Here is a 27,910-nt window from a genome sequence, read left to right as displayed (position 1 = left end):
ATTAATGCACACAACGTAAACATTAATCACAGACAGGATTTTAAAGGTGAGAAAAGTCATTTTAACATCATTTTATATGTTTTATTAACTGTTTTTACACAGGCGACAGTTGTTTTATATTTGTTTATTAAGATCCTCGTTAGGAAAACACTCAGCACAACAAATGGAGTGGATAGTAAAATGTTATAATAATAAAATAATAACTTCCGTACATTATGTAAATTATGTATAATGTTATAATCTTTCTGTGTACGTGGGGCTGCTGTCAAAATAAAAGACTTTTTCATGACACATAAACACTTTTATTTGTTTTCTCAATGTCCACAAATACAAGAACAGATAAAACATTGTCTTTATAACTGCCACATTACTCAGGTGATCAGTTTATGTTGTAAAATAAACAGAAATTAATTCTTTCTGAGGGAGAAACTTTGCTCTGAACACATTATTAAAAAATCATTTCATTAACATTAAAGTTCAAATGCAGTCCGACTAAAAGTCTAAAACTGGATAAAACATGTTATTTTTAATATTTCCTGCACTGAAGAACATGTAAAGCTTTAATTTACCTTTTAAATATTCTGTCTTCTTATTTTAGGATCAACTGTATTTAATAACAGCTTCATACTGTAGTGCTTATTATTCTATTACTGAACACTTTCACTCTAAACTATCAGTGATTGATCCATTGTCATGCTCTTTTTGTTGGTTTTAATTAAATTAAATCAAATTAAATTATATCCTTTTTTTGCGTCTACCGTAAAACTTTAAATAAAAGTCGAGGCGTCTTATTAGAAGTTTTTTTTACGGTATTTGTGTATTTTAAACCAAGATCTCAGCTGGTTTATTCCTAATAAAACATCTTTCTCTGTGGTTTCCATCCCTCCGCAGCTCTACATGTCCTCGCAGGCGGCGGCGTTGTTCACTCCGGCCGCCATCACAGCGAAGAAGACGTTGGGGAAGAAGGACCTGGCGTAGAGCGCCACCTTGGGGAGCGAGGGAGCGATTACAACCTCTTTCCTCTTGTTGTTCAGAGTCTTCACGATCTCAGTCGCTGCCTCGTCCGGAGAAACACCGAGTGGCTTCTGAGTGTACAACACTGCAAACAGCACAGAGAGATTAAATAATATATTATTATATATTATTATATTAAATTAAAGTATTGTAGAACTGCCCTCAAGCTTAACCAAAGTTTACATTTTATACCTTTATGGTGCAAATGAAACAGAGAACTGCTAATAAATGTGTATTTTTATTTCTGTTTTGTTTCTGTATTTATTTTTAATGATATCCTCTATATACTGCGTTATAAGTCTATTTTATTTTTAATTTTATTTAACCTCTTACCATGTATAAAAACGCCTAAAAACAACATTTACCCAAAGTAAATTAAAAGCTGTTCTTCAACCATTTGCAGTATATGCATGGTTTTGGTCTCATTTAAAAGATAATGTTTTAATTGATAATGTTGTGATTGTATCCCAAAAGCTTTTTGATCGTCCTGCATCTGGGGGACTACAGTGATCAGTTCCCGAAGCGCGGAAAAGCTGACAGACGCTGTGATTACAGCGATCACAGAAGGAGTAAATATACTCTCCAAAAGCTCTGGAAATAGTGGAGGCAATGAGGGGAGCAGACCTCTTATAAAGACCATGGTCCGACATGTGGCCAGGATCTTGAAAAGGTGCGCCGTTAAGAAAGGACAGCAAAGCCTGACAACGGAGGCAGCAGGAGACAAGATAACACTGGAAAACTTGCCAGTGGACGACACTTTACTGGTTGGAGCGGAGGAGTCATGCTGCACCTCCGTTGTTCCTCTTCTGGATGAGTCTCAGAAGAGCTTCGTGGAACCAAACCAAAAAATCGAAGCTGTAAAAATCATCAAAGGGCCAAGAGCATCAGTCCAGTTGATTACAACGTCCAGATTTCAGAGGAAGAAGGCGACATGTTTGGACATGGATGAGATGTCATTGAGACAATCGAGGAGTTAAAGCTAGGTTCAGAAAGTTCACTGCCTGAATCGCTGGCCGTTTCCGAAAAGACGTTCCTTTGTAAAATAGTGGCAGCCAAACTAAAGGACCCAATGCTGGTTGGAACTCTTCTGGATGAGTCTCAGAAGAGCTTTGTGGAACCAAACCATCGAAGCCGTAAGAATCATCAAATGGCCAAGAGCATCAGTCCAGTTGATTACAACGTCCAGATTTCAGAGGAAGAAGGCGACATGTTTAAACATGGATGAGATGGCTCCTGCGATTGTCATCGAGACAATCGAGGAGTTAAAACTAGGTTCAGCCAAACTTAAGGATTTCAATGCACGGTGTTTCGCCGTGGGGTCATTATTCGGCCTGATGGCAAAACTGAGGCGCAAATATAAATGCGTCCCAGAAGAAACGTCCTCTCTGAGCGAGATGATGGAGGAGGCCGATGTGGTAGTTAAGAGCATCATCTCCTTAATAGAAGAGGATCTAAAGATGGCCACAGAAGACGAGACCCCCTGACAAAATAATCAACTCCATTGGCAGCGGTGAAGACAACACAGCTGTCATAGAGCTCGGCGATATTGTTTCAGAACACCTACAGCCAGAGGCTCCCACGGTGGACTTCCGCTCTGAAATACAGGCCGAAGTCAGCACCTTTATGGGGCAGATGAGGCACTGGCTCAACCTGCAGCGGATACACCACAAATGGAAGAGGGACCACGCAAGTCCTGTCATAAAGAAGATCAAGGAAGTGGTCAGACATCGCCTACAGAGACCCCCTCAGTCGTAGGAAGTGGCTGCGTGACACCTTTGGTGGCTGAAGTAGAACCACCTTCCACCCTCGTTCAGTCCACTGAGTCACCGGTCAGTGGTGAAGGTTCGGTTGAGACCGCAGCACCAGCAGCCAATCAGTGGGACGATACCACACGCAGGTATATGGTCATTGCACTGGTTCAAAAAATTATGGAAAGTTCAAAACATCCGGACCTTCATGTGACTTGCAATGACATTGAGGCCTTCAGCAGGTCACTGGCGGAGACGTTCTGGTAACAGATTGGAGGCTCCGAGGTCGCTGTCAAGCAGGGCGGCCATCACATCAAGAAGTTCTTGAAGATGTGCCTGCTGTCCAATAACCGAGAGACTAACAAAGCATCTGGTGACGCCACAGAAGAAGGCCGGCGTGAACAGATTCTTCTCACGTCTCTTTGGCGTTTTTTGACCGAACACGCGTACTAACTGGGATGACACAGGGTTTACTCCGAGAGGCTTCGGTTCGCCCACATTTTAAACTATAATGAAAAACAAATGTATCTCAGTTAAGAGAAGAGCCATAAGGTGAAGGTTCAATTCCAGCCTTTGACCCCCTTTTGCTGTGATGAGTACAGAGCGCTCACTGTGTTGACGTGGGTTTTCCCCCGAGTAGCTTCGTTTTCCTCCCACATTTTAAAAAATAAACAATTGAGTCCCCCCCCAAAATAATCTAAAATAAAAACAAACAATATAACATAGAACAAACAATCCGTCTGATAAGCGTCTCACTATGAACTACTTATATTTATAGTTTAAGCTTTAGAGCAATGTTCTTTGATCACAAGAGATTGATTAACATATGTTTTCTTTATATAAGTTGCTATACCGGTATTTACAAGTACAGATATTGGTTCATTTTACTCGTTTAGTACTCATAAAAAAGTTCATTATTAGAGAATTACTGTAAAAAAAAACATGTATTCTCTACTTTATTTCTTCTATGTTAAATGTTTTACTGTTTAAGCTTGTTGTTTTTTAGTTTATCTGAATGTTTATGCTTCTGTCTTGGACAGTACTCCTTGGTAAAATAATATAATTGGGATTATTCCAGGTAAAATAAAGGTCACATATTGTTTTCCTTCTCATCCTTTAGACTTATATCTGCTGTGACCCATTAAAGTGAAGCTAAAGTAATTCAGTTAACCCTCCGTGTGTCGGTGACATTAAAGGACATTTTAAAAGGAAAGAGTCGCCATGTTGGAGGAGTGAGAATAACTGAACTCAACTTCAAAATTGGTCAGTACACTCTAAAGACAATGAAAAGTTATCATTATCAACTTATTTGTTGTGTCCGATTTCGATTTGCAGCTTTAAATTGTTGTTATTATTATTACTGTTAAATTCTTTAATACATTTCAGTTTGTCAACGTTCAGTTCGAAGTGCATTTCCCCTCCTTTGTAGCTAGCAAACAGCAGGAAACTCAGGATTGTATTCAAACCAAAGGGAGAAAACCCGATAAAGCAAAAGTATCCAGTGACAAGAACCAAAAAAACAAAGACTAAATACACAAAATGGACAAAGACAGGAAGTAAATCAAACCAAGGCTCAAGAAGAAACAGAGAAACAGGAAATAAATGAATAAAATCACTGTACAAACACAAAACTTTACATCAGTGATTTTATGGTTTTCCCGCCGACGTCCTCCGGCTGCTAATGTAACTGCCGTTAGCATTAGCATTTAGCTAACGTAACGGGGCTCAACAGCCACCAACAGACTGATGAACAATTCAAATAAAAACACAAATAAACTGCTGATTATTAGAAGTTAAGATGTTTTCTTACGCTCTGGTTTGTTTCAGAGTCTGTTTTATATCCCGTAATAACAGATAAACATTACACAATGTAATTAACATTACGTAAAGTTAAAATTAAACGTTCATTAAATTATTAAACTAAGTATTTTTTTGAAAGCGACACGTTTACAGCTGGATTCTTCCGAGTCATTTCACTCCTCTGATCAAATTAATGTTTTCATAAATGATTAATTAAACTGAAAAATGATCAAAATGTTCCGGCAAAGTGCAATAAAATTAACATCAGGTCACAATTTTAAGGTTAAAGGAGGTCACAAGATACAAATATTTACTTTTAATAGGGCCGAGCACTGATATTATTATTTACGAATGTATGTCTGAGAATATATTTAAAAATTATAATTATATTATTATTATTATTTACATATTTACTTTTGTGGGCGGTAAACAAAATGTAGTTTTACTTTTACTGTAGTAAAAAGTTACTGCGAGACCCATCCTTAACAATTCATCATACAAATTAATATTTTAGTATTATCTATTATATTATAATTATATGTATAATCAATAATAATAATTATTATTTTATTTATTCTTATTATTTTAATTATTTTATTCTTTATTTGTTCTTTTTATTTTGTTTATGTTATGATAATAATATTATTATTTTAGACAGAATTAAAAACAAACTGAGGTATAGGGTTAGGGTTATATTGCTTTCTGCTAATGTAACTGCCGTTAGCTTACTGCTAATGTAACTGCCGTTAGCATTAGCATTTAGCTAACGTAACGGGGCTCAACAGCCACCAACAGACTGATGAACAATTCAAATAAAAACACAAATAAACTGCTGATTATTAGAAGTTAAGATGTTTTCTTACGCTCTGGTTTGTTTCAGAGTCTGTTTTATATCCCGTAATAACAGATAAACATTACACAATGTCATTAAATAATAATAATAATGAAACACATACACACACACACGACAGAAAAATAAATATTTAACATTACGTAAAGTTAAAATTAAATGTTCATTAAATTATTAAACTAAGTATTTTTTTGAAAGCGACACATTTACAGCTGGATTCTTCCGAGTCATTTCACTCCTCTGAACAAATTAATGTTTTCATAAATGATTAATTAAACTGAAAAATGATCAAAATGTTCCGGAAAAGTGCAATAAAATTAACGTCAGGTCACAATTTTAAGGTTAAAGGAGAAGATACAAATATTTATTTTTAATAGGGCCGATATTATTTACGACTGTATGTCTGAGAATATATTTAAAAATTATAATTATATTATTATTATTTACATATTTACTTTTGAGGGCGGTAAACAAAATGTAGTTTTACTTTTACTGTAGTAAAAAGTTACTTAACAATTCATCATACAAATTAATATTTTAGTATTATTTATTATATTATATATATTATAATTATATGTATAATTAATAATAATAATAATTTTATTTATTATTATTTTAATTATGATTATTTTATTCTTTATTTGTTCTTTTTATTTTGTTTATGTTTCAAATATTATTATTAATGATAATAATATTATTATTTTAGACAGAATTAAAAACAAACTGAGGTATAGTGAAGGTTTTTCAGAATAAAGGTCTCCAATAATTCCTCCTCTGAGGGTAAAATGGATCTGAATCCTCGTTCAGGGACCATTAACAGACACGTTGCTCTGCAGTCGTAGATTTTACTCACGGGACCAGAGGGATCTGGACGAGGACGCCTCAGGTGACGAAGACGACGACGGGCTGATGAAGGTGTGGTTGATGGTGCTGACGGAGATGCCGTATTCTTCCACTTCAGCTCTCAGGGAGTCGAAGAAAGCCTGAACAGCGTGTTTAGAGGCTGCGTCTGGAAAACAAACAGAGATTAACACACATTTAAATATCTACTGACGGGTTAAACTCTACTTTTATTAATATCAGTACAGAAAACTAAATTAAATTCTTATTTTTAAAGATTATTATCATTTAATATGATATGAACAGCAGCTATACTTACAGATCCTTCAAAATAAAGCCTGTTAAGTCGGTATCAATGTTAAAAATAATTAAAAAAAACATAATATAGACAGAGAATTGTATAAAAAGTGATTAAAACTATCGGGAAAACTCATCTCTGATCAATATTCACAGCTAAATTCATCAAAATTGCTTGTTTTACACGAACCTTCTGATGTTGTTATCTTTATACATTGAATGTAATATGAAAAATATTTGAAATATGTCACATAAGTTACCTTAAAGCTAAAATAAATAAAAATATAAATGAACATATCTCAATAACGTCTTCTGGAGGATAAATAAACATTTTGTTCATGTTTCTACAGTTAGAAATCTTCTAAAATCCCTAAATTTGTTGTTTTGATTTAATACAATTTGATGAAAAAAGGTTCAAATATATATATTTTTTTTAACTTACTATGGTTTTATTGACTTTTAGCTGAGGTTTTTATGGATAATTAATCAGTTAAAGATACCAATAAATAAGAGTCTAAAAGGGTTTTTTTTTGTGCAGTAATGATACCAAAGTATGAGCCTTTATTATATAGCAGTATACTAATATTAAAATATGCTTTTTGTGGAGTTTTAACCTCACATAAGAGTTAAATATCCTTCCCTTCACAAACCATCTGCACTCACATGTGGTGCGAAACGGCACCGCCAGTTTCCCCTGAATGCTGTTGACGAGGATCAGGTGACCGGTCCTCCTGGAGATCATGGTGGGCAGCACACCTGGAGACACACACCTTCATCACAAAGAAGACCCAAAAGTGAAGACCTGGTCCCCCCCCCCACCAACCACCACCAACCACCGACCACAGGGAGTCTCCCGCCCCCGCCTACCTTTGGCCAGCGTGGCCGGTCCGAAGTAGTTGTTGTCCATCATCAGCCTGTCGGTCTCCAGAGACACCGTCTGTGCCGGCGCTCTGAGCTTCATGCTGCTGTTGAGGATGAGGATGTCCAGGCAGCCGTAACACTCCAGGATCTCCTCCACCGCCTCGGGCATGCTGTCCATGTCCCCGAAGTCCAGCAGCACCAGTTTAGGGGGAAACGTCTGAGGAGGAGGAACAGTGAGGAGGAAGAGGTCTGCAGTGAGACTTTATGTTTCTATAGCTGCTTTTCAGAATAAGAGCTTATAATGTTTTCTTTACATACAAGCTTTTACACACAGTCAGTACATTTACTTTGTATATTTCTTATTATATTTCCTTAAATGTATATACCTATACATACATTTATATTCTATATATTGTGTTAGATATTGTATTATAAGTATTATTTATATTCTTTAACATTGTGTGAGTAGAACAACTGTAACAAACTCTTTCTGATTAAAATGTTAAATAAATAAAGAGTTTCTGTTTCTGTATATGAGGATGTTTTAATGTATCTGCTGCTTCTATTCTTGTTTGTTTTTATTATTATTATTATTATCATTATTCTTTGACATTTTGAATATTTGTTTATTTGTTGTTTTTTCCTCCATATGCACTTTTTTCAATTTCAAAACAAGTTATTTGTCTGTAAGTTTTGTATTCATGGAAATAAACAAGTGAACATTTTATCCTCAGAGTTGATGTTGTTGTATATTGGATTGTTTGTTTTACCTACTGTACTTTCTATAAAGTAAAGAAAACTCATTCACTCTCAGATTTGTTGCCAAAAATACGACACTTGACTGGTTTACAGTTAAAAAAACAAAACTGAATTAAAATAATAATAATATAATAATAATTGTTTATTGTAAGCAAGTAGAACTGAAACATGAAAATTAATGCAGTTACTGTTAATATGTTATATTAATATATGAATATATATTCCTGTTGGACAGCGAACCCAGGCTTTTATTTTGAAAGAATCATTTGAAATGTAGAAAAGTTGGTGTTTAATTAACAAAATGAGCATAAAACCTGTAAAACCTGATGAGTTAGTTCAAACATGTATGAACACCAACAATTTAAGCATGAAAAAATATTTGATTTGAGTACAAATAACTAATTTATTGTAAAAGGTAAATCAAGTTAATTGACCTCAAAACTAGGACGTATTTTAAACTCATGCAACATTTCTACAAACTTATTTAAAATGTGTTCACAGAATTTATTCATTTTACTATAAAGAAACTTAAAACACAGCTTCTTTATTCATTAGAGTTAATTCACAGGAATGAGGATTATATTACGTTAGCTAACCTCTTTTATTAAGATACCTTTATGTTATTTACAATAGATTAAACGTTTTTTAAGTATAAATACTTCGTCTGTAAGTTGTTTAAAGGCTCCACCAAAGAGACGTTTCTCCTCTAAACTGAACGTAAACCTTTGGAGGGAACCACTGAATCAAAACTACCAATCAATCAATCCATCGATCCTCAACGTCGTCCGTGTTCTCGGCGCCGGTTTACGTACCACGGTCGGGTCCGAGGCGTTCGCCAGATCATCTGCAAGTTCCTGCAGTTTGTCCCAACATTTCCCGCAGAGGATCAGCCTCGCGCCTCCTTTGTGAAACACTCCTGCACATTCTTCAAACATAAAAAATAACCGATGAACAGACTGTGAGCTCTTCGTAGAGAAACTGCTTATCTGTCAGCATCTGTTACCTTTCCCGAGCCCCGATAGAGCGTCGGTTATAACCACCACCTTGTTGCGTACGGAGGTTTTGGACAGCAGGCCGATGACGGCGCTGTACAGGTAGAAGAATCCAGCCGTCAGCACGACGACACAAGGTACCAGGAGGACGGTGGTGGTCCAGACCGGGTCCATCTCCTGCAGGATGTCCTGAAACATCGGTGGTTTTTATATTAGAAGGGAAGAATTTAAATAAAAACAATATAATTTAATCTTTACTGCTCACACAAATTATATCCTAGTTCCACATTCTGGGAAAATGTGCTCATTCGCTTCTCTGGTTAGCTTAGCTTAGCATAAAGACAGGAAACAGTCCAAATGTACTAAATCCAGCACCTTTAAAGCTCATTAACGTTATCTCTTCTTGGATTAATGGTTAATGTTTGTTTCAGAAAACTGCTGCAGTCGAGAGTCAAGACTGGATTTTGAAATCGAACCCTTTTGGAACAAGCGCGCTTCATTAATGGTTTTATTTTGAAAGGAGGAAGTTATTTCAGAATAAAACACACATATATATGACTGGACTTGATCAAGAGCAACTAGAATATTCTGGTGAAACCAAGTCCGAGTGCGAATACCAACGAGTCCGAGACAATAGAAAAAACTTCTGTTCAACCGAACACTGAATGCTGGAAAATAAATTATATATAAATATCTATAATAACGTTACAATCCGTAATGTTCCTATATTTTATATTTCATATTAGCTCCATTATACGAACTAGCTTGCTGTTGGACAGTTTGAATTATTATCCAATCAACAGACAATATTTTGCTTCGTTAGCTATTTGTCCACGTTAGCAAACAAGCAAATATTGTTCAGCTAAAACCTGAATTTAACGATATATTTCACAAAATTCGCTGTAACGGAACAGGAGAGAAGGTCGTAAACGTCGCATCCTTTTGATTTTCCCTAGAAATTAGCAATACAAAGAGAAACTAACTAACTGCCTGCTGACTGTAGCATTACCGAGTGCGAGAGGCGTCAATGGACAGAAAGCGAATGAGCAAATTTCACAAAATATAAAAACTATTCCCTTAAAAAAAAAAGATAATTAAACCACAAGTGTTGATGTTGTCGTCATGGTACGCTAACACTGTCGTAAAAGCATGTTCAGAGATTTAAACATACTTTTCAGATGATAAATGATTTTGATCTGAGAGTGGAGATGAGATGAGATGAGATCTGATGAACGTGATTTACAGGAAAAAGGAGCGTTTCATACCCAAAAGCTCTCCGGCTCCGTAACATTGGACTCCATCTCACCCTCTACAACCATATTTAAATCTAACTATTCCTACAGCTCTGAAATAAAAACAGAGAAGACATTTTTAACCATGTTCTTATGTTAGTAATTCAAACTGAATAATAAATACCACATTATTAGTGTCTCTATATGAGCTCTGATCACAATATACAGTCAGTGTTTAATGAGGTGAATCACTTTCCCAAATCATAAAACTGAAACTAAAATCTGCCATTTGAAGCTGGTTTGTGTTGTTTTGTTCATTAATTAATTAATTTTCAGACTTATTAAAACAGTGTCATCCACAAAGTATGTGTGTAAGTAAGTATTTAACTTTAGCTTATCTAATTTTTAACTTTTCAGACCATCGTTTAAACTTTTCAAAAGTACTGTCAACCTTTCAGATCTTAGTTTTAATTGCGGTAATTATGAATTGTGAATGTGATTATATCTTATACGTGGCTTACTGAACAGGCCAACTGTGCATCCTGAAAATCAGTCTACTGGCCACAAAAACACAAAAAACAACCAAAAAGAAACAAAAAACAACCCCCCAAAAAAATACAAAATAACCTCAGACACACAAAACAACCACAAAGAGACACAAAATAACCTCAAAGAAACAAAAAACAAACAAAAAGTGACACAAAACAACCAAAGAAAATACTAAATAACCACAAAAAGACACAAAACAACCAAAAAATACAAAACAACCACAAAGAGACACAAAATAACCTCAAAGAAACAAAAAACAACCACAAAAAGACACAAAATAACCACAAAGAGACACAAAGAAACCACAAAAACAGAAAATAACCTCAAATAAACACACAATTACCACAAAGAAATGCAAAACGATGCAAAGGGACACAAAAATGGACACAAAGAAACTCCAGTTGACCATAAAGTTGGGGTCCTTGCTCTCATGTAGGAGGTTTAGGGGCCCGTTGTCTTCACAGTGTTTGAGTTACTTTAGTATCTTTCATAAAACAACATTTTGCCCAGTTTGTTTGTCTCTGTTCTAGTTTGTGAGTAACCTTTAGGTTGAGGTTTACCATGCCAAGCACCGGCTGTTTGTCCAGGAAGAGACATCTAAATATAAACCTGCCCCAGAAATAGATTCTGTATCTCTGTCAGAGGACTCAGAGCCTCATTATTCCACAACAAAGACACAAACCCCCACTAACTGAACAGGAGACACGTTTAATCCACACAGAAGCTGTTTGTTTAAGTTAAATTAAAGATAAAATGTCCTCCAGTTGAGACACATTAAACAGATCTGCTCCTTTCTGACCTCGATATTACAGGAAATGAATAATCAGCCGACACTTACTGCGTCTGCAGGTGATCTGGATTTATTCCTCTCCTGAAGAGCCTCAGCAGCTCGTTCACTGAGCTCCTCCGACGACCACGACGACCACGACCACGGGACAGCCGGACGGGCCACAGCAATACTTTGGGATTTGAGCTCTTTTAATAGCAGCACAGCTGAGTCAGTTATTTTCAAGCGTATGTTGTCTACATGTTTAAAGTGACGGGAGAGGGGGCTGCTGGGTAAGAGCACTGGTTGTGGTGTATGGCTGACATTAGTAATGTGCAGTACAATGAAACACTACAAATAAGGAGTCTCGGGAAAGTAAAACAGCCGTGTTTCAGGGGAATTAGTCTTATTTTTGTGTCTAGAAATAAAAATAATCTAGGAGTTTGTAATTAAAACATGTATTTTTGAGTGTTTATAGAATATATTTGACACTAAAGTTCCTTTACGTATTCGATTAAGACAGAAAATACATAGAAAAATGTTCTTTGTTGTGTATCTGTGTTCAAAAATTGATGCCACAAACCTGTTATCATTCTCAAGAAAGTAAAACAGTCTTTTTTTCTGGGAAATTAGTCTTATATTTTTGTCTAAAAAGAAAAATAATCCTGTTAAGGATGTTTTTCGATAGGAAAATAATCTGGTTTTAAGAGAAAAACATGTCTAACTTTGTCTTAATAAGACGTTCTCTTAAATTAGTTTAAGAGAAAGTCGTCTGGTCCTAGTGTTGGAAATAAAGCAGCTGTGTAGTTTTTCATTGTTTTAATGAGAAAATGTTAAAAATAAAAATGTTTCTGGTTCCTTCATTTAAGACAAAGTCACTTATTTTTATTATGTTTGAAGAAATTGTCAGATTGCTGATTATTAATCTTAGATTAAAAGGTACACATTCTTAAATTCAGCTCAATAAAGTCACCAAAATACTTATTTTTATCTTAAATAACTGAGTTTTCATTGCTTGTAATAAATACAACTTGCTTAGATTTTTTTCTAGTTTTAAGGTCTTTCAGTTGTTAGATTTTTTTTATTATTATATTATATATATTATTATTTATTATTTTCTATGCAACGTAATGTAGCTGCCGTTAGCTAACTGCTGTTCTATGAACCCAAACAGCGAACGCAGTAACTTTGATAAGTTTGTGTTAAACGAGAGATTTTGATGATCTTTCTGTTTAGGGAACTTTTTATACAATTATCTGTCTGTATTACGTATTTTTAACAATCATACAGCGAACGGCAGCTACATTAGGAGTTTACCGACATCAGAGAGAAAACCAGACAATATTCTCTCCATAAACTATGATCCAGTTTCACCAGGTTTGTTTTTGTTTATTTTATTTTATTTTGATGTAAAAAATTAGAAAGGAATTAAGTTTTTATGAATAAAGGGTTAAAATAAAGTGAATATAAATTAAACAGCATCACGTGTAAATCACATTTTTATGATTTTCACTTCATCGATCAATTAATCTGCAGCTTCTCTGATTATGAGTTAATTAATCGAAAACATTTTCTGGTTTTAGCTTCTCAAATGTGACAATTTGTTGTTTTCCTCTGTCATATATGACATTAAATTGAATGTTGTAGTGTTTTAGACTGTTAACAAGCAAACTGAAGACGTGATATGTATATAAATATGTATGCACAATAAAGGTATTAAATAAGTGACATTAGAGACAAACAGTGCTACATTATGGGGTCTCAGCAACAACATAATACATGTGATTTAATGGGATTATATGTGATTATTTTTCCCATCAACATGCATTGATTGGTGGGTCTTATAGTATTCATTTTTAATTGTCTCTTCCCTTATATTCTCGAGTTTGTCTGCATTGTATATGTTGTTTTAATCATTAAACAAATAAAATAGAACAAAGTAAAAAGATAAAGAGATGTTTTTTTTTTTTAAATCAGAGAAAATGCAACAACAACCAAAAAAGAGACACCTTTATATAAGAGACATCTTATTGGGCACAAGTCAGTTAATATGTTACATGAATTCAGGATGCATAGTTAAGCATCACATAATGAAGTTTAAGTTAAGGTATATAATTATACACTGATACTAAAAATCTTGGTTTCAGTGTTATTTTCTAAGGTTAAATTGTTCTGTTATCTTATAGAATACACTAAAATCAATACTTCTCATCAATATTACTTTCATTTTGTCTTTATTTGTATATATGATGTTGAAGCAATCCATTTTTCTTTAAGGTAATTAGTTTTTAAAGTAACTAACACTGGAGTAAAACAATCTCTTAAAAATAAAAACCCCTGTAAATCTGAGTGGTTTTATTTTGAAGGCTGTAACCGGACATACTGTGTGAGTTGCCGTTGAGCGGGTTCAGTGGTTTTATTTTGAAGGTAGTAGCCGGATGTACTGTAGCCGGTGAGGTTTCGGTGGGTTTTTTCTTGCTGCACTGACACAGCGGGCTGGTTGGTTTATCGTTCCCCTCAGACGTGACAGACCTGCGTTATTTTTACACACCGAAATTACCGGTAAAAATGTCGGATTTCGAGGAATTTGAGAAACAACTGAGCGAGAATCGACAAGGTAAGAATGAACGGTCAGCCTGTGCCCCGGTTCAAGCTAGCAGAGCAACGCGTCTTATAGTGCGTGATGTTAGCTACATTATTTTATGAATGAATAACCCGACAACAACTTTAACGTGTAGTTTCACGAGCTATGACTCAGCTTGTTTTCCTTATTATTCATATAAGCAGAATTAATAATTAGCCTCATGATGCCGGTAATAACGTCCTCATCCTAGAGCCGCTGCTAAATCTGTACACAGTAGTGAACGCAGTCTGGCTACCGGTGAGTTTCACTGGGAACTTAACCTGCGCGAGGCAGCAAGGCACCAAACTCCATTCAGATATTTCACATTTTTAAATGTTTTACTTTCCTGTAAAGACACATATAGGCAGAAACTACTTCACAAGACATTTTCTGAATCTTTATTATGTACTTTTCAATACGGCATCCATTAATTATTGTTTCAGCGCATTATTATTAAAATTAAAACAGAAATCTCACAGCACAGCAACTTATTTGCTCTACTGGGTGATATATAATTATGATATATGAATTCATTAAATATATAATGACTGATAATTTATGTAGCACGCCTAAAAATAAAAAGTTCTGCAATTACCTTTTGCAAAAATCTCCAATAGGTAATAGATGAATCCCTTTATTAATATTTTCTTGTTCCATCTCTTCCAGTGTGAGGATTTACTGCTTTAATAAAAACTGAAAAATACAACTGGCATCCATTATTCATTGTTGCAACACATTATTATTAAAATTAATACAAAATCTGACTCAGAATCACTTTTATTGGCATACATACAAGGAATATGACAGAATAAGCATAAATAAAAAGAGGACAACAAGCTTAACAAAATAGATAAAAACTAGTATGTACAGTTCTAAACAAACAAAAGCAATAACATTTGTAGAAAATAGTGCAAATGATGCTGAAATATATATTAATGTGCAGGTATTTGTATGTACATGAGGCAGGTGGATATAAAAGTATATACAGTAAACATAACTACGGTGCTCTGTAGCGCCCACCAGAGGCAAAACAGCTCCACTGCTCTATTGAAGGATATTTAATTATGATATATAATTAATTAAATATATGATACTGATAATAATAATAAAACTTGTTCATGTAGCTCGCCTGGAAATGAAATCATGAGACAACTTTATTAGTCAATAAAAATGGAAATAGGTAATAAATTAATAACTTTATTGTTCTTGTTCCATCACCAGTGTGAGAATATCCTGCTTTAATAAAAACAGCATCCATAATTAATGAAATTAATACAGAATTTCACAATAAAACAACATTAATAACGTCTCAGCTCTACTTATTAATACATCTATTAACAATCTTCTCCAGTGTGAGAAAATCCTACTTTTCTTTACAATAAAAACTGAATAAAGTATATTTTAGTTCACATTTAAACACGTCACTCTGGGTTATAGGAAGCTGTGATGGGGATTTTTTTCCACTATTCTCCAACATTTTAACAACTAAAACATTAGTTTATTAATAATTAAAACTCCTAAAGAACAAACTCCGAGTACGGGGAGTTAAAGCGGTTAAAGTCTGAAGTGACATTCAACACAAAGAAGGTTCCCAGACACGGAAGAAAGAAAGAAAAGTAATAGAAAAGGAGGTATTAAAGAATAAAAGAACACATCTATAAGTTGACATTTAATCAGCGTTGAGCCGCCGGGTGGATCAGAACCACACAGAAACCTCCTATCGATCCATTAAAAGGTCTTCGGTCATGTTCTACCAGACGCCCCCCCTCACCGAGAACATAAAGGCCACATTAAACCGTCATGAAGGACAAACAGGAAGCAGTGGTTTCTCCTGGGCGTCAGAGCTTGCAATTAATATATAATTAAGATGTAATTAATATGTAGTTAATACAGAACGGAAACTTTTGTACAGTAAAAATGTAATTACCTGCAGCGAGTGACGAACATCAGTGTTGGTAATTAAAGCGGGAGAGATTTCAGTGGTTATAAAAGAGGAATCAGAGAGAGAGAGGTGAAGTATTTATTAGGTAATTAAGCCTTTATTATTTATAGGATTAATTATATGTGTCAGTTCCACCTCCTGGACACTTAACACCCCTGACTGCTCCTGGAGTGCAGCTACATGGCGGCTCATCGCTCCACTGTCTCTGCGTTTGTCTATAAGCCCTGTGTGTGATTGTATTCAGTTCTAGTTTAACCTTTTTTGTTAGTAAGTACGTTTTTACACATACGAGGAATTTTTAAAATATAAATAAAGATAGAAAAATGACCTGTTAGGATTTCTAAAGCTCGAGGAGAGAGATGTTAATCTTACTGTTACATTAAATAAAGAAAAGTACTCAGATCCTTTATTTAAGTAGAAATACCACAATATGAATACTTTCCAACAAAATAATGAAAGTAAATAATTAAACAGAGTGTTTAAAGTCTGAAGTTTATTAATTATTATTATTATTATTTAATTATTATTATTATTATTATTATTTAATTATTATTATTATTTAATTATTATTATTATTATTATTTTTAATTATTATTATTATTTAATTATTATCTATTATTATTATTTAATTATTATTTATTATTTAATTATTATCTATTATTATTTAATTATTATTGATTATTATTATTTATACATTAGTTGTATTATTATATATTATTTATTATTGTTATTTATTATTATTATTTATACATTAGTCGTATTATTATTATTATTATTATTTATTGTTATTTATTATTATTATTGAACTATTATTTATTATTATTATGTAATTACTATTTAATTATTATTTAATTATTATTTTTTTATTATTATTTATACATTAGTTGTATTATTATATATTATTTATTTATTGTTATTTATTCTTATTATTATTAGAGTATTTAATTGTAGTAATAATTTCGTGCTGTGCAGAGAGAGAACGAGAGAGACACAAGAAGAGGAGTCGCAGTGGTTCTCCGGGTCGAGGCGATAAACATCGCAGCTGGAGCAAAGACCGAGGGAGCCGCAGCCGGGAGAAGAGAAGCCGCAGCCGAGACCGGAAGAGCCGGGACCGCCGGAGCTCCTCCCGGGACCACAAGAAGCACAGGTCAGTGGGTGAAAGCTGCTGCATCAGAACCAGAACCAGCTCTCTGCTCTCTGTTGCACCAGAACCAGTTCTCTCTGCTGTACCAGAACCAGTTCTCTCTGCTGCACCAGAACCAGTTCTCTCTGCTGCACCAGAACCAGTTCTCTCTGCTGTACCAGAACCAGCTCTCTCTGCTGTACCAGAACCAGCTCTCTCTGCTGTACCAGAACCAGCTCTCTGCTGCACCAGAACCAGCTCTCTCTGCTGCACCAGAACCAGCTCTCTGCTGCACCAGAACCAGCTCTCTCTGCTGTACCAGAACCAGTTCTCTCTGCTGCACCAGAACCAACTCTCTGCTCTCTGCTGCACCAGAACCAGCTCTCTGCTGCACCAAAAACTCTCTGCTCTCTGCTGCACCAGAACCAGTTCTCTCTGCTGCACCAGAACCAGTTCTCTCTGCTACACCAGAACCAGTTCTCTCTGTTGCACGAGAACCAGCACTCTGTTGCACCAGAACCAGCACCAGAACCAGCTCTCTGTTGCACCAGAACCAGCTCTCTGTTGCACCAGAACCAGCTCTCGTTGCACAGAACCAGCTCTGCTGCACAAGAACCAGCTCTCTCCTCTCTGTTGCACCAGAACCAGCTCTCTGTTGCACAGAACCAGCTCTGCTGCACAAGAACCAGCTCTCTCCTCTCTGTTGCACCAGAACCAGCACCAGAACCAGCTCTCTCCTCTCTGTTGCACAGAACCAGCTCTCTGCTCTCGTTGCACCAGAACCAGCACTCTGTTGCACCAGAACCAGCACCAGAACCAGCTCTCTGCTCTCTGTTGCACCAGAACCAGCTCTCTCTGTTGCACCAGAACCAGCCTGCTGCACCAGAACCAGCTCTCTCCTCTCTGCTGCACCAGAACCAGCTCTCTGCTGCACCAGAACCAGCACTATGTTGCACCAGAACCAGCTCTCTCCTCTCTGTTGCACCAGAACCAGCTCTCTGCTGCACCAGAACCAGCTCTCTGTTGCACCAGAACCAGCTCTCTGTTGCACCAGAACCAGCTACAGTCCAGTGTTTACCCTCTTTTAGCTGAATTATTCGTCTCTTTAGCGGCTCGATGCTACGCTACGCTATCCAGCTAGCTGCTAACTGTGTCTGTCACATGTTTCGCTGCCTGAAGCTTTTATTTTGTAATTTTATTTTGTAATTTCTCTGCATCCAGTCACTCTCCGAGGCGAACGAGGAAGAAAAGGACGTGCAAATACTGGGACGTTCCTCCTCCGGGCTTTGAACACATCACACCAATGCAATATAAAGCTATGCAAGGTACGTTTCCTGTTCTCTGTGCTGGTTTAGTCCCTCAGACGTCTGTCAGGAGGGTTGTTGTGTTCAGACCTTTCACTCTCAGAGTATGTGATTATTCCTGAGGCCTATCGTGTATAAAGCCAGTTCTTAGAACTACAGAACTCCCCTTACAAACGTCACGTTTTTAAGTTTCATTCAGTATTAAAGTGATCCGGTGGTAGTTGTGTGTGTTTCTGTTGGGCACAATACTAACAGGAAGTGCTTATAGCTAATTCGGCATACTTTCAATCAGTTAGTTGCTCAAAACATGTAATCTATTACTCTTTTAAAAAGTAATATTATTACTTTACTTATTACTCCCTGCTGACAGTAATTAGTTACACTACTAGTTATATTACCTTTATGCTACTTTCTCCCCAAAATTCAGACTTAAGACGATTAAAATCCAGTTTTGTTTGTTAAAATTAAAGTAATCGAGTATTTCCAGCCTCTTGAATGTTTCCTCCACGATTACAGAAATTCAACGATCTGATTGGATTCTTTAAATTACAAAAGTAAGGTTGTAACTAATTACTTTTTGGGGGAGTAACTGTAATATTATAACACAACAAGTTACTGGGGAGAGTAATATTATCACTAGTAATGAGTTACTGTTGCAATAAAGTGATTAAATCCATTAATAATAATCATAAAGTCATAAAACTTGTTGGTACTGGACTCGAGGTGGAAACAGAACAGCTGTTTATTTTTATTTCTCACATTAAATAAAATAATGAGTGAACCCTGATAGAGTAATGGAGGGTTACGGAGGGGGGGGGGCAGTTTGTAGGCGATGATCCTTACGTGCTCTCTCCTTCAGCGGCCGGGCAGATACCAACAATAGCTCTGCTGGCGACGTCCACCACCACCGGAGTGGCTGCGGCTCCGACACAAGTGCCCATAGTTGGCAGTCAGATGACGAGACAAGCCCGACGCCTCTATGTTGGGAATATTCCCTTCGGAGTGACTGAGGTAAACCGCCTCCGGTTGATCTCTGACCGCCCGCTTGGCGCCGATCCAGCCGCTGTGTTTGTTTCCAGCAGGTTTGTTTTCTTCCTCCTCAGGAGTCCATGGCGGAGTTCTTCAACGCTCAGATGAGACTCGCAGGTCTTTCACAAGCCCCGAGCAACCCTGTACTCGCCGTGCAGATCAATCAGGATAAAAACTTTGCTTTCCTCGAGGTTCGTGCTGCAATCTCAAAACAATATGTTCCTTCACAAAGTCTTTAAAGATTAATACTTACTGTCTTTTTTTGCCCAGAGTTACATGCAAAGATTGATATCTCTCTCAATGTCCGTCTGTCTGTGAAGCTGGTTAGCTTAGCTTAGCATAAAGACTGGAAACAGAGGGACACAGCTAGCCTGACTCTGTCCAAAGGTAACAAATAAACTTTTAAAGTTAAACAGCCAAATAATATTACAGGATTTCTGTTGGATCTGATATAAGTTTATGAATTTAACATTTACTGTTATAGATATTTAACACACACATGCAGACAAAGTAGAAACCTTTCTCTCTGACTTTATTATAAGTGTGCGTTGTGTTCCTGTGCGGACGACCTGCAGCAGAAGTCTCAACATGATTTTTGCTTTTCCAGTTTCGGTCTGTGGACGAGACGACGCAGGCCATGGCCTTCGATGGAATCATTTTCCAGGGTCAATCGCTGAAGATTAGAAGACCTCACGACTATCGGCCTTTACCCGGAATCTCGGAGCAGCCCGCCTTCCACGTCCCGGGTCTGTTACCGAGCAGCACCGACACATTTTACACCGTAAAACTAATAATAGCCCGGGCGTTTATTTGCTTAAATCACTGAACTCCCCCTGCTTTTATTGGGGACAGGCCTCTATTTGGGACAGGCCTTTAATTCCTTTAGCACTAAACTAAACTAAACTCTAACTGCTGCTTCTCTTGAGTTTTGTTCAGCAAATTTGACAACTAACATGCTGATTATGATGCTTCAGAGGTTTTTTTCCTTCTCTCTTGTTAACCATGTTACCGGTAAGTCAGATTGAATTAACGTTATACTTTGGTGTTGATCGTTTTCGTAAAATATATTGAACGATTGAATTGTGGAGAATTTAAAACTGATCTAACGATGTTCATTATGTACATATTGACAGAAGTTTAAACATTTATATTTGTGTAGGAGATCAATAGTGGGTTTTCAGAGGTTTTATACATCGAGATAATTTCTATAAAATCCAGACTAGGCCTCTATTGGAGACACACCAGGCTTTTAAAAGAGACCTGTGTCTATTAGGGACCCTGCTTTTATTGGAAGTTTTACGGTATGTATCATACGACGGTGAAAGCGTGTTTTATTTCCTCGTTGTTTTGTTCTCCGCAGGCGTCGTCTCCACAGTCGTTCCCGATTCCCCCCACAAACTGTTTATAGGAGGGCTGCCCAACTACCTTAACGATGACCAGGTATTTACCTGCAGACAGACTGAACGGGTGCACTCGTGTTTCCTCATTTTTTTCTCTCACTTGCTGAGTCACACGTTTTAAATAAAACTTTTACATTTCTTTATGACATGAAAAAATCTTCTTAGAGAAGTAATAAAAGCTGTTTATCAGAGCCAGAAACAGGACGTGACCCCGTAGCATAAAACATAAATATCTTAATATTTAATGTATTAATATGTATCTGAGTTAAATAAGCTCTTATTTTGCCTCAACAAACATTAATCATATCATGTCATTAATCATATATGATGAGTATGATCTAAGTAAACTGCGTATACCTTTCTCATGTAAAGCGTACTGATTAAAGAAAGGTAAGCAAAGTCCAGTATATTTACACAACAGGCTGATGAACTGTATTTATCTCTGTGTGATATTTAGGCCTGAAAGTTGCTGCATATTCATTATGAGTCAGTATTGTCAAAGAAAAAGTCCACCTTAAGAAATCTTCTGCTAACTGTGGTAGTGGTTCTGGATTGTTTTAATTAGTTTAAATTAGTTGTAAAACCTTTTTTTTATAGCTTTAAATAACGACTTAAAACCAAACTGATCAGATAAACATTAAAATATACACAAGTGTTATAAAATAACTACAGAAAATTATGTTTTTGTCCTAACCAACCAAACCAATGGAGGCAAAGACTCCTAGCCAATCAGAACCAGAGCAGTGCAGGTCATGACTTCGCCATCCTGGGAAGAAATAAAAATACTTTAGTGGGTATTTTTCAGCATTTTCTTACATTTTAGGGACCAAACGATTAATAAATTGATTGAAAAAGCACATTAATCGACAGTGAAAGTAATAATTGTAAGCGAGATGCTGACGGTCCTTTAAAAAAAACGTCACTTAGAAACAGTTCCACTATTACTGGTTTTATTTTTTAACACAATTATTTAAAAAACAAACATGAACAGGATAAACTAATAAAATAGGTCATTATCAGTTCTTTAAACTTCCAAATATCAATATCCCAGTATTGGTTTGGTTATATTATTATTTAATTTATTTTAATTTTACCTTTATTTAACCAGATAAGTCAATTGAGAACCAACCAGTTGATAGTGAAACATACATACAGCTAATGCAGGAAACAATACAGAGAACAGGGTTAAAACAGCACAATATATACAATATATATGCATGTATTAACAATGTATATATACATATATATTGTATATACACAACAGAGATCAGTGTGCTGTATTAAAAACATGTGTAGTGATCAGAAACTAACACATGTACTAACACAGTTATTAAAGGAGGATGATGGAATAAGCAGTTTTAGAGACTTTTGTTTGAAACTTGTTGTCCTCCAATTAGTTTAGGCCCAGTTTTAGGAAGGAATTATGGGTAAAATCAGGCACCTAAAGAGGAAGTTGGCGCACACAAAGTAGTGCTGTGACATTATAATGAAGTTCTTTAGAGATATCCTGGTGTACGAATCTTATTCTCTTTAAAGTTGTTATTCTAAAACTGATCATTCCCAAAATTATCAGTCACTAAAGTCACTAAAACTCCAGAAATCCATTGATTATTGTTAAGGAATCATAACTAAAAGAACAAGTGGACTTTTTCTTTGAGAAACATCCAAACTCAGAGTGAGTATCTGCTGATAAACAGGCCGTCACGAGTCTAATACCTCCACAGTATCTGTGCTCTCAGGTGAGCAGAGGGTGTAAAGTTCCTCTGATTCACACTGAATTTGATCCTAACTGTCCGTTCTGTGTCACTCACAGCTTACAGAGCACCTGATGTATATTATTCACTGACTTTTATATATATATATTCATTTATTTTTAATACTTGCAGTCACTGCCACTGCGTTGATACTCACAGCTCTTTCATTTTTGTTCCCCCACTTTGTCCCCAGCTAGGGGCCTGTAAGATCGTTAAGTCTGCGCTCATAATTTGTTCAGTAGTACTCATCTACTGCTGCCATGCCAACATGTAACACAAGGCAAGTAAGACATTCTGGTCCTCACACGGATACACTCCTAGCCAGCAAGGCTCCCTTACTGGCTGCTTTCTTTCTACCCATCATGCTTTTGGAGCGCGTTTTAGGACCCCCCGGGGATTTTGGGTTAAGGCCAGGATTCATTAAGACTTTGGGGATTGTTGTTGTTGTTGTATTCAGCTTTTAATGTAAAGGTAAGAAACAGTTTTTTTTTTTGCCTGTAGTCGGCAAAAATACAATAAAGAGTCACACTTTTATCTAGATTATTTTTATTTTACCTTTAACTTATATAATATGAGCTTATTATTATTCTTTCAATATAATTTATACGTCTCAATAATAGTTATACGTAGCATTAAACCCCTCAAAAGAAAATTTTTTTATGCACCGTCTCTCCTGTAAGCTGCACAAACGACTATTTAATTGCGCACATTTTTTCTTTGTTTTCCAGTAATCCTGTTATTAGTTTGTGATGATTTATAATTCACTCTGTAGGTTTACTGCGCGGTCACTACGAGCCATCGGCCCTCACATCCTGTCGTCTGACTCTTTTCTGCAGGTAAAGGAGCTCTTGACGTCATTCGGGCCCCTCAAAGCGTTCAACCTAGTGAAGGACAGTGCCACGTCACTGTCGAAAGGTTACGCCTTTTGCGAATATGTCGACGTCAGCGCCACCGATCAGGTGAGTTTCCGTTCAAGTTCAAAGACCTTTATTTGTCCCGGAGGGGGAATTTTGCAGCACAACAACGCGAACAACGGCAGCAGCAGAGAGAGAGACGCACGGATAAAAAGGGGGAAACAGCCGTCTGTATTTTACCTCGCCAAAGTCACATTAGTGGGTTGGAGATACTTCACAGAGCTGAGGAACAGCAGGAGGGTATGAAAGAGAGAGAGAGAGACATGATGTTTGTTTTACAGTTCAGGTAGTTTTGTTTTGAGAGAAGCAAACCGGCAAATACAAGTCAGTAAAAGATGTATAAATGTGTCTCAGGGTGTTTATAGATTGAGTCCTTTGTGTGTTTCCTCCATCAGGCAGTCGCTGGGCTCAATGGGATGCAACTGGGCGACAAAAAGCTGATAGTCCAAAGGGCGAGCGTGGGAGCTAAAAACGCCAATCCTGTGAGTAGAACAACCATCAGTATCCAACCAGCTCCCTCTTACATACACTGTGATATTATTACACTCATAAACCTAATGACAATCTGTAAATCACTGTGGCCCTGAGAGATAAACATACTGTAACTTAAAGATCTCCTGCAGATGCCTATTAAGACGTATATATTAATTATCTGCTTGAAACTAAATTAAATTTCCACATTAAAACATCCAGAATCTAAGAAATATTCACATTTTGTCCCTCCTCAGTGTCTGTGCACTGGTGGATCTCACTGTATAAGTTGCACACTGTACTGGACTTGAGCTCTCAGGGCCACCGTACTAAATAAAAGGCATTGCATCCAGATAGTAGATGATGAAGAACACAGATTTCATCCTTCAAACCACAATAACAGCTGGAGGATTCTGCTTCCACCTTATTGCACTAACGACCTGAGCTCAGAAACACCATTAAAGAGAAGTACATTGTATTAAATAAATGTTTTTATGCAGTTTATGGTTAGAAATCCTGGTGCTTCCTGTAAAAATGTGATTTATTTTATTATTTACTACGACTGGAATATGCTTTTAAAGAGGCTTGTTAGTATAAAACTGTAAACAAACACTTTATTCTCCACTGTGAGCTACAGTTTAAAGACTCGATGGCAGATGGAGTGAGCGAAAGGTCAACAGAGAGTTTATCCAGGAGGGGGGGGCAGGAAGCAGGAGGCCTTATGGGAAATATATTTCCTCTGTGAAATCTTACCGGCTGTTCCTCCACCTGCAGACCTCCATCATAGAGACCCCGGTGACGCTGCAGGTCCCCGGGCTCCAGAGGCTGCAGAACTCCGGCATGCCCACAGAGGTGCTGTGCCTTCTCAACATGGTGATGCCCGAGGAACTGGTGGACGACGAGGACTACGAGGAGATCCTGGAGGACATCCGCGAGGAGTGCTGCAAGTACGGCAGCGTCCGCTCCATCGAGATCCCCCGACCCGTCGACGGCGTGGAGGTCCCCGGCTGCGGAAAGGTAATTAATTAATAAAATTAACTAAGTCCCGCCCCTTTTTGTTGAGCTAGCCTCGGCCAGAACCTGGGTCAACCTTTTCCCCACTTCCGTCTCTCGCCTTCACTTCGTACCCTGACTCGTTGTTGTTTTCCCGTTGCAGATCTTTGTGGAGTACGTTTCTGCTGCAGACTGTCAGAAAGCCATGCAAGCTCTCACCGGCCGCAAGTTCGCCAACAGGGTGGTGGTCACCAAATACTACGATCCAGACATGTATCACAGACACGAGTTCTGAAAGCACATCCTCCTTCTTTTCTGTTTTCTTTACTCCTCTGAATGTCGTGAACGTGTCCTTAGAGACTAGACCTGGAAGAGACTTGTTTTACTACATCTTCTACTTAAACTGGACTGCAGTGTGTGTTTTCTTCAGTACTGAATAATATCTAACTCCCAGCTTTTAGCCTAATACTCACACAGTGAACTTATCTCATTCTGAATTTTAAAAGAAATGCAGTAGTATTACATTTGTAGTAGAATGAATGTGACATATATCTTATCCTAAAAACCCTGAACTAATACTGCCTGACATTGCCAGAGTAGCTGTCTATCAAGTATGCACTAAAAAAAACAACAGTCAAATGTTTAGATTTCCCTCCTGAGCACAAACATTTATTTCTGTTTTATCTTTTGTGGCTATGAGAGAAAAAAAAAACAACCTTTTTATTTATTTATTTATTTTTCCAAAGTAATATTTTCCTCTACACGTCTCATATATTATCCTTAAACTTATACTATTAGCTGCTTACACAGACCGAACCTTTCCTCGGCCTTCAAAGCTCACTTTGTAAATATTAAATAAACGTCTAAAGATGCGAGATGTACGACATTGGCCGTCACACTGGAAGCTACTACTTGAAACGCACATTTTATTGTGTATCGGTCGAAACATATTAAACAAACTTTTTCGGAGCGTTCGTTGACCGTTTTTTAAACCCCCCCCCCCACACACACACAAAACAGCGTGCGTCCAATGGTAGCTTAGCAACCGTAACTAGGGCTGTAGTAAGAGCAATACGTGTAAATAGGTTGGTCGTATTCGCCGCCGTACGAAGTCCATTTATTTAGGTGGGGAAGCTAACATCAAAAGCTCAAGAAAGCGGCGTTATAAATGTGGATTTTCCCGATTTATCGAGACGTCTGTCAGCGTTTTGTTCTTCAGTCGTGGAAAACGTTTTAAATTCGCAGTTAATTTTCTTAAAGCTGCCAAATATTTGAAATCTACACATTTGATTTCTCGCCATCAGAAGTTAATTTAGTGATTAAAATGACCAAACCATGTGATTGTGTCGGCGCTTTGCGAGGTGGGACGCACTCTGCATACTGGAGATATTTTCCGAATCAGCGCGACATCCGTAAAGCTAGTCCTGGATGCTAACGAGCTAACATTAGTAGCTCAGTGTGCCAAATACATCGGTTAGCCCTTTCCCTAAAAGTGTGTAAGTTAAGCAGCCAGAAGGGTTAAAATAATTCTCTGATTTCACATTTTTACTTATCATACTTGTAATTCTTTGGCTAACTCAGCTAACGTTAGCTCTAAACCGCAGTACAACGTCAACACTAGCCTTTTAGCACCTGTTAGCTTTAGCCTAAATATTTTAGCACAATTTCATGTATGTAGCCATTAACTGCACATTAAAGACCACTTTTACCAGATTTATTCACTTTAAAAAAAGTTGGAGTCGTTCATAAAAAGTCGGAGACGCCAAACGAGTATGGTTAACGTTAGCCTAATGAGCTAGCTAGCTACAGCTACTAAAACCCGGGTTCAGCCATTGTTCTTAATCCCAAACTTTAATAGTGTGAAATATACATGGTCAAAGGACAAATAGCAGTGTATATTTTCAGAAATGAGGCCGTCAGGGGGCGTTAGGGTTTTGTTTCCGTCCAACAGGATATTTTTCGGGGCTTCAAAAGTCCCCAAAAATCTGCCAGCAACACTTATTTCAGCTTATAAAGTCGTCACCGGCTACAAATAAGCTGCTTTTGTCTTCCTCGGTCTTCAGTCAAAAGCCTGTTGTTTAAATTGTTTAATAAAAAGAAGCTAAAATGTAAACTGTGCTTAGCAACAGTAACCAAGGGGGCGGGGCTTAACAAACAGTCACCAGCAATAAGAACCAATCAAATCTGTCTCCACGGTCTCCTTTTCAAAATAAAAGCTGATATGCACATGTTAAGAAAAGCACCTTTACGTTTGTAGATAGTAAAACTGAATGAATTATTATTATTATTATTATTTTTAAGCTTTGTTCTCTGTGTGATGTTTTTTTTTTTGTTTTGTTTTTTGCAAGAAAATGTACGAACTTAAAAACATTAATTTATTACAAAATAAGTTTGATCTGCTTGAAAAGTACGAAAAGTGTCCAGACTCATTTAGTCCGACGTTTCGGACGTCCGCACACTAACAATATGTTCCCTTTCAAAGTACATAAAACTGTATTTTAGTGTAATAGTTGGAACATATCAACTGATTAATTAACAGCCGCTGTATTTTATACGTTTTTTGGATGGCCAGACATTTAAAAGAAACAGTTTTAGTTTGTACAATCCCTGCCACTGCCATCGCCTTGAATAAATGCTTGCATCCACTCA

The 27,910-nt window shown here is 36.8% G+C and overlaps 2 protein-coding genes across 2 annotated transcripts; one reads left to right on the top strand and one right to left on the bottom strand.

Annotated features, from left to right (window-relative positions):
• Positions 1 to 108: 108 nt before the first annotated feature.
• Positions 109 to 12,005, bottom strand: LOC127356022 (dehydrogenase/reductase SDR family member 7C-B). Its single transcript, XM_051387413.1, has 7 exons — positions 11,781 to 12,005; positions 9,173 to 9,350; positions 8,982 to 9,094; positions 7,417 to 7,627; positions 7,213 to 7,305; positions 6,266 to 6,421; positions 109 to 1,099 (listed from the first exon to the last, which is right to left on the bottom strand). The coding sequence occupies exons 2-7, from the start codon at positions 9,333 to 9,335 to the stop codon at positions 894 to 896; spliced, it is 942 nt and encodes a 313-aa protein (XP_051243373.1). The 5' UTR covers positions 9,336 to 9,350; positions 11,781 to 12,005; the 3' UTR covers positions 109 to 893.
• A 2,152-nt stretch (positions 12,006 to 14,157) lies between these two features.
• LOC127356019 (splicing factor U2AF 65 kDa subunit-like) lies at positions 14,158 to 27,910 on the top strand. The gene is made up of 11 exons (XM_051387406.1): positions 14,158 to 14,325; positions 17,246 to 17,420; positions 18,618 to 18,721; positions 19,560 to 19,711; positions 19,804 to 19,920; positions 20,337 to 20,475; positions 21,090 to 21,169; positions 23,720 to 23,842; positions 24,193 to 24,279; positions 25,043 to 25,285; positions 25,425 to 27,910. Exons 1-11 carry the CDS (start codon positions 14,277 to 14,279, stop codon positions 25,554 to 25,556), a joined length of 1,401 nt encoding a protein of 466 aa, XP_051243366.1. The 5' UTR covers positions 14,158 to 14,276; the 3' UTR covers positions 25,557 to 27,910.

The sequence above is a fragment of the Dicentrarchus labrax genome, unplaced genomic scaffold (assembly GCF_905237075.1).
Source record: "Dicentrarchus labrax unplaced genomic scaffold, dlabrax2021, whole genome shotgun sequence".
Lineage (NCBI taxonomy): Eukaryota > Metazoa > Chordata > Actinopteri > Moronidae > Dicentrarchus > Dicentrarchus labrax.
This window is presented reverse-complemented; position numbering and strand designations above follow the sequence as displayed.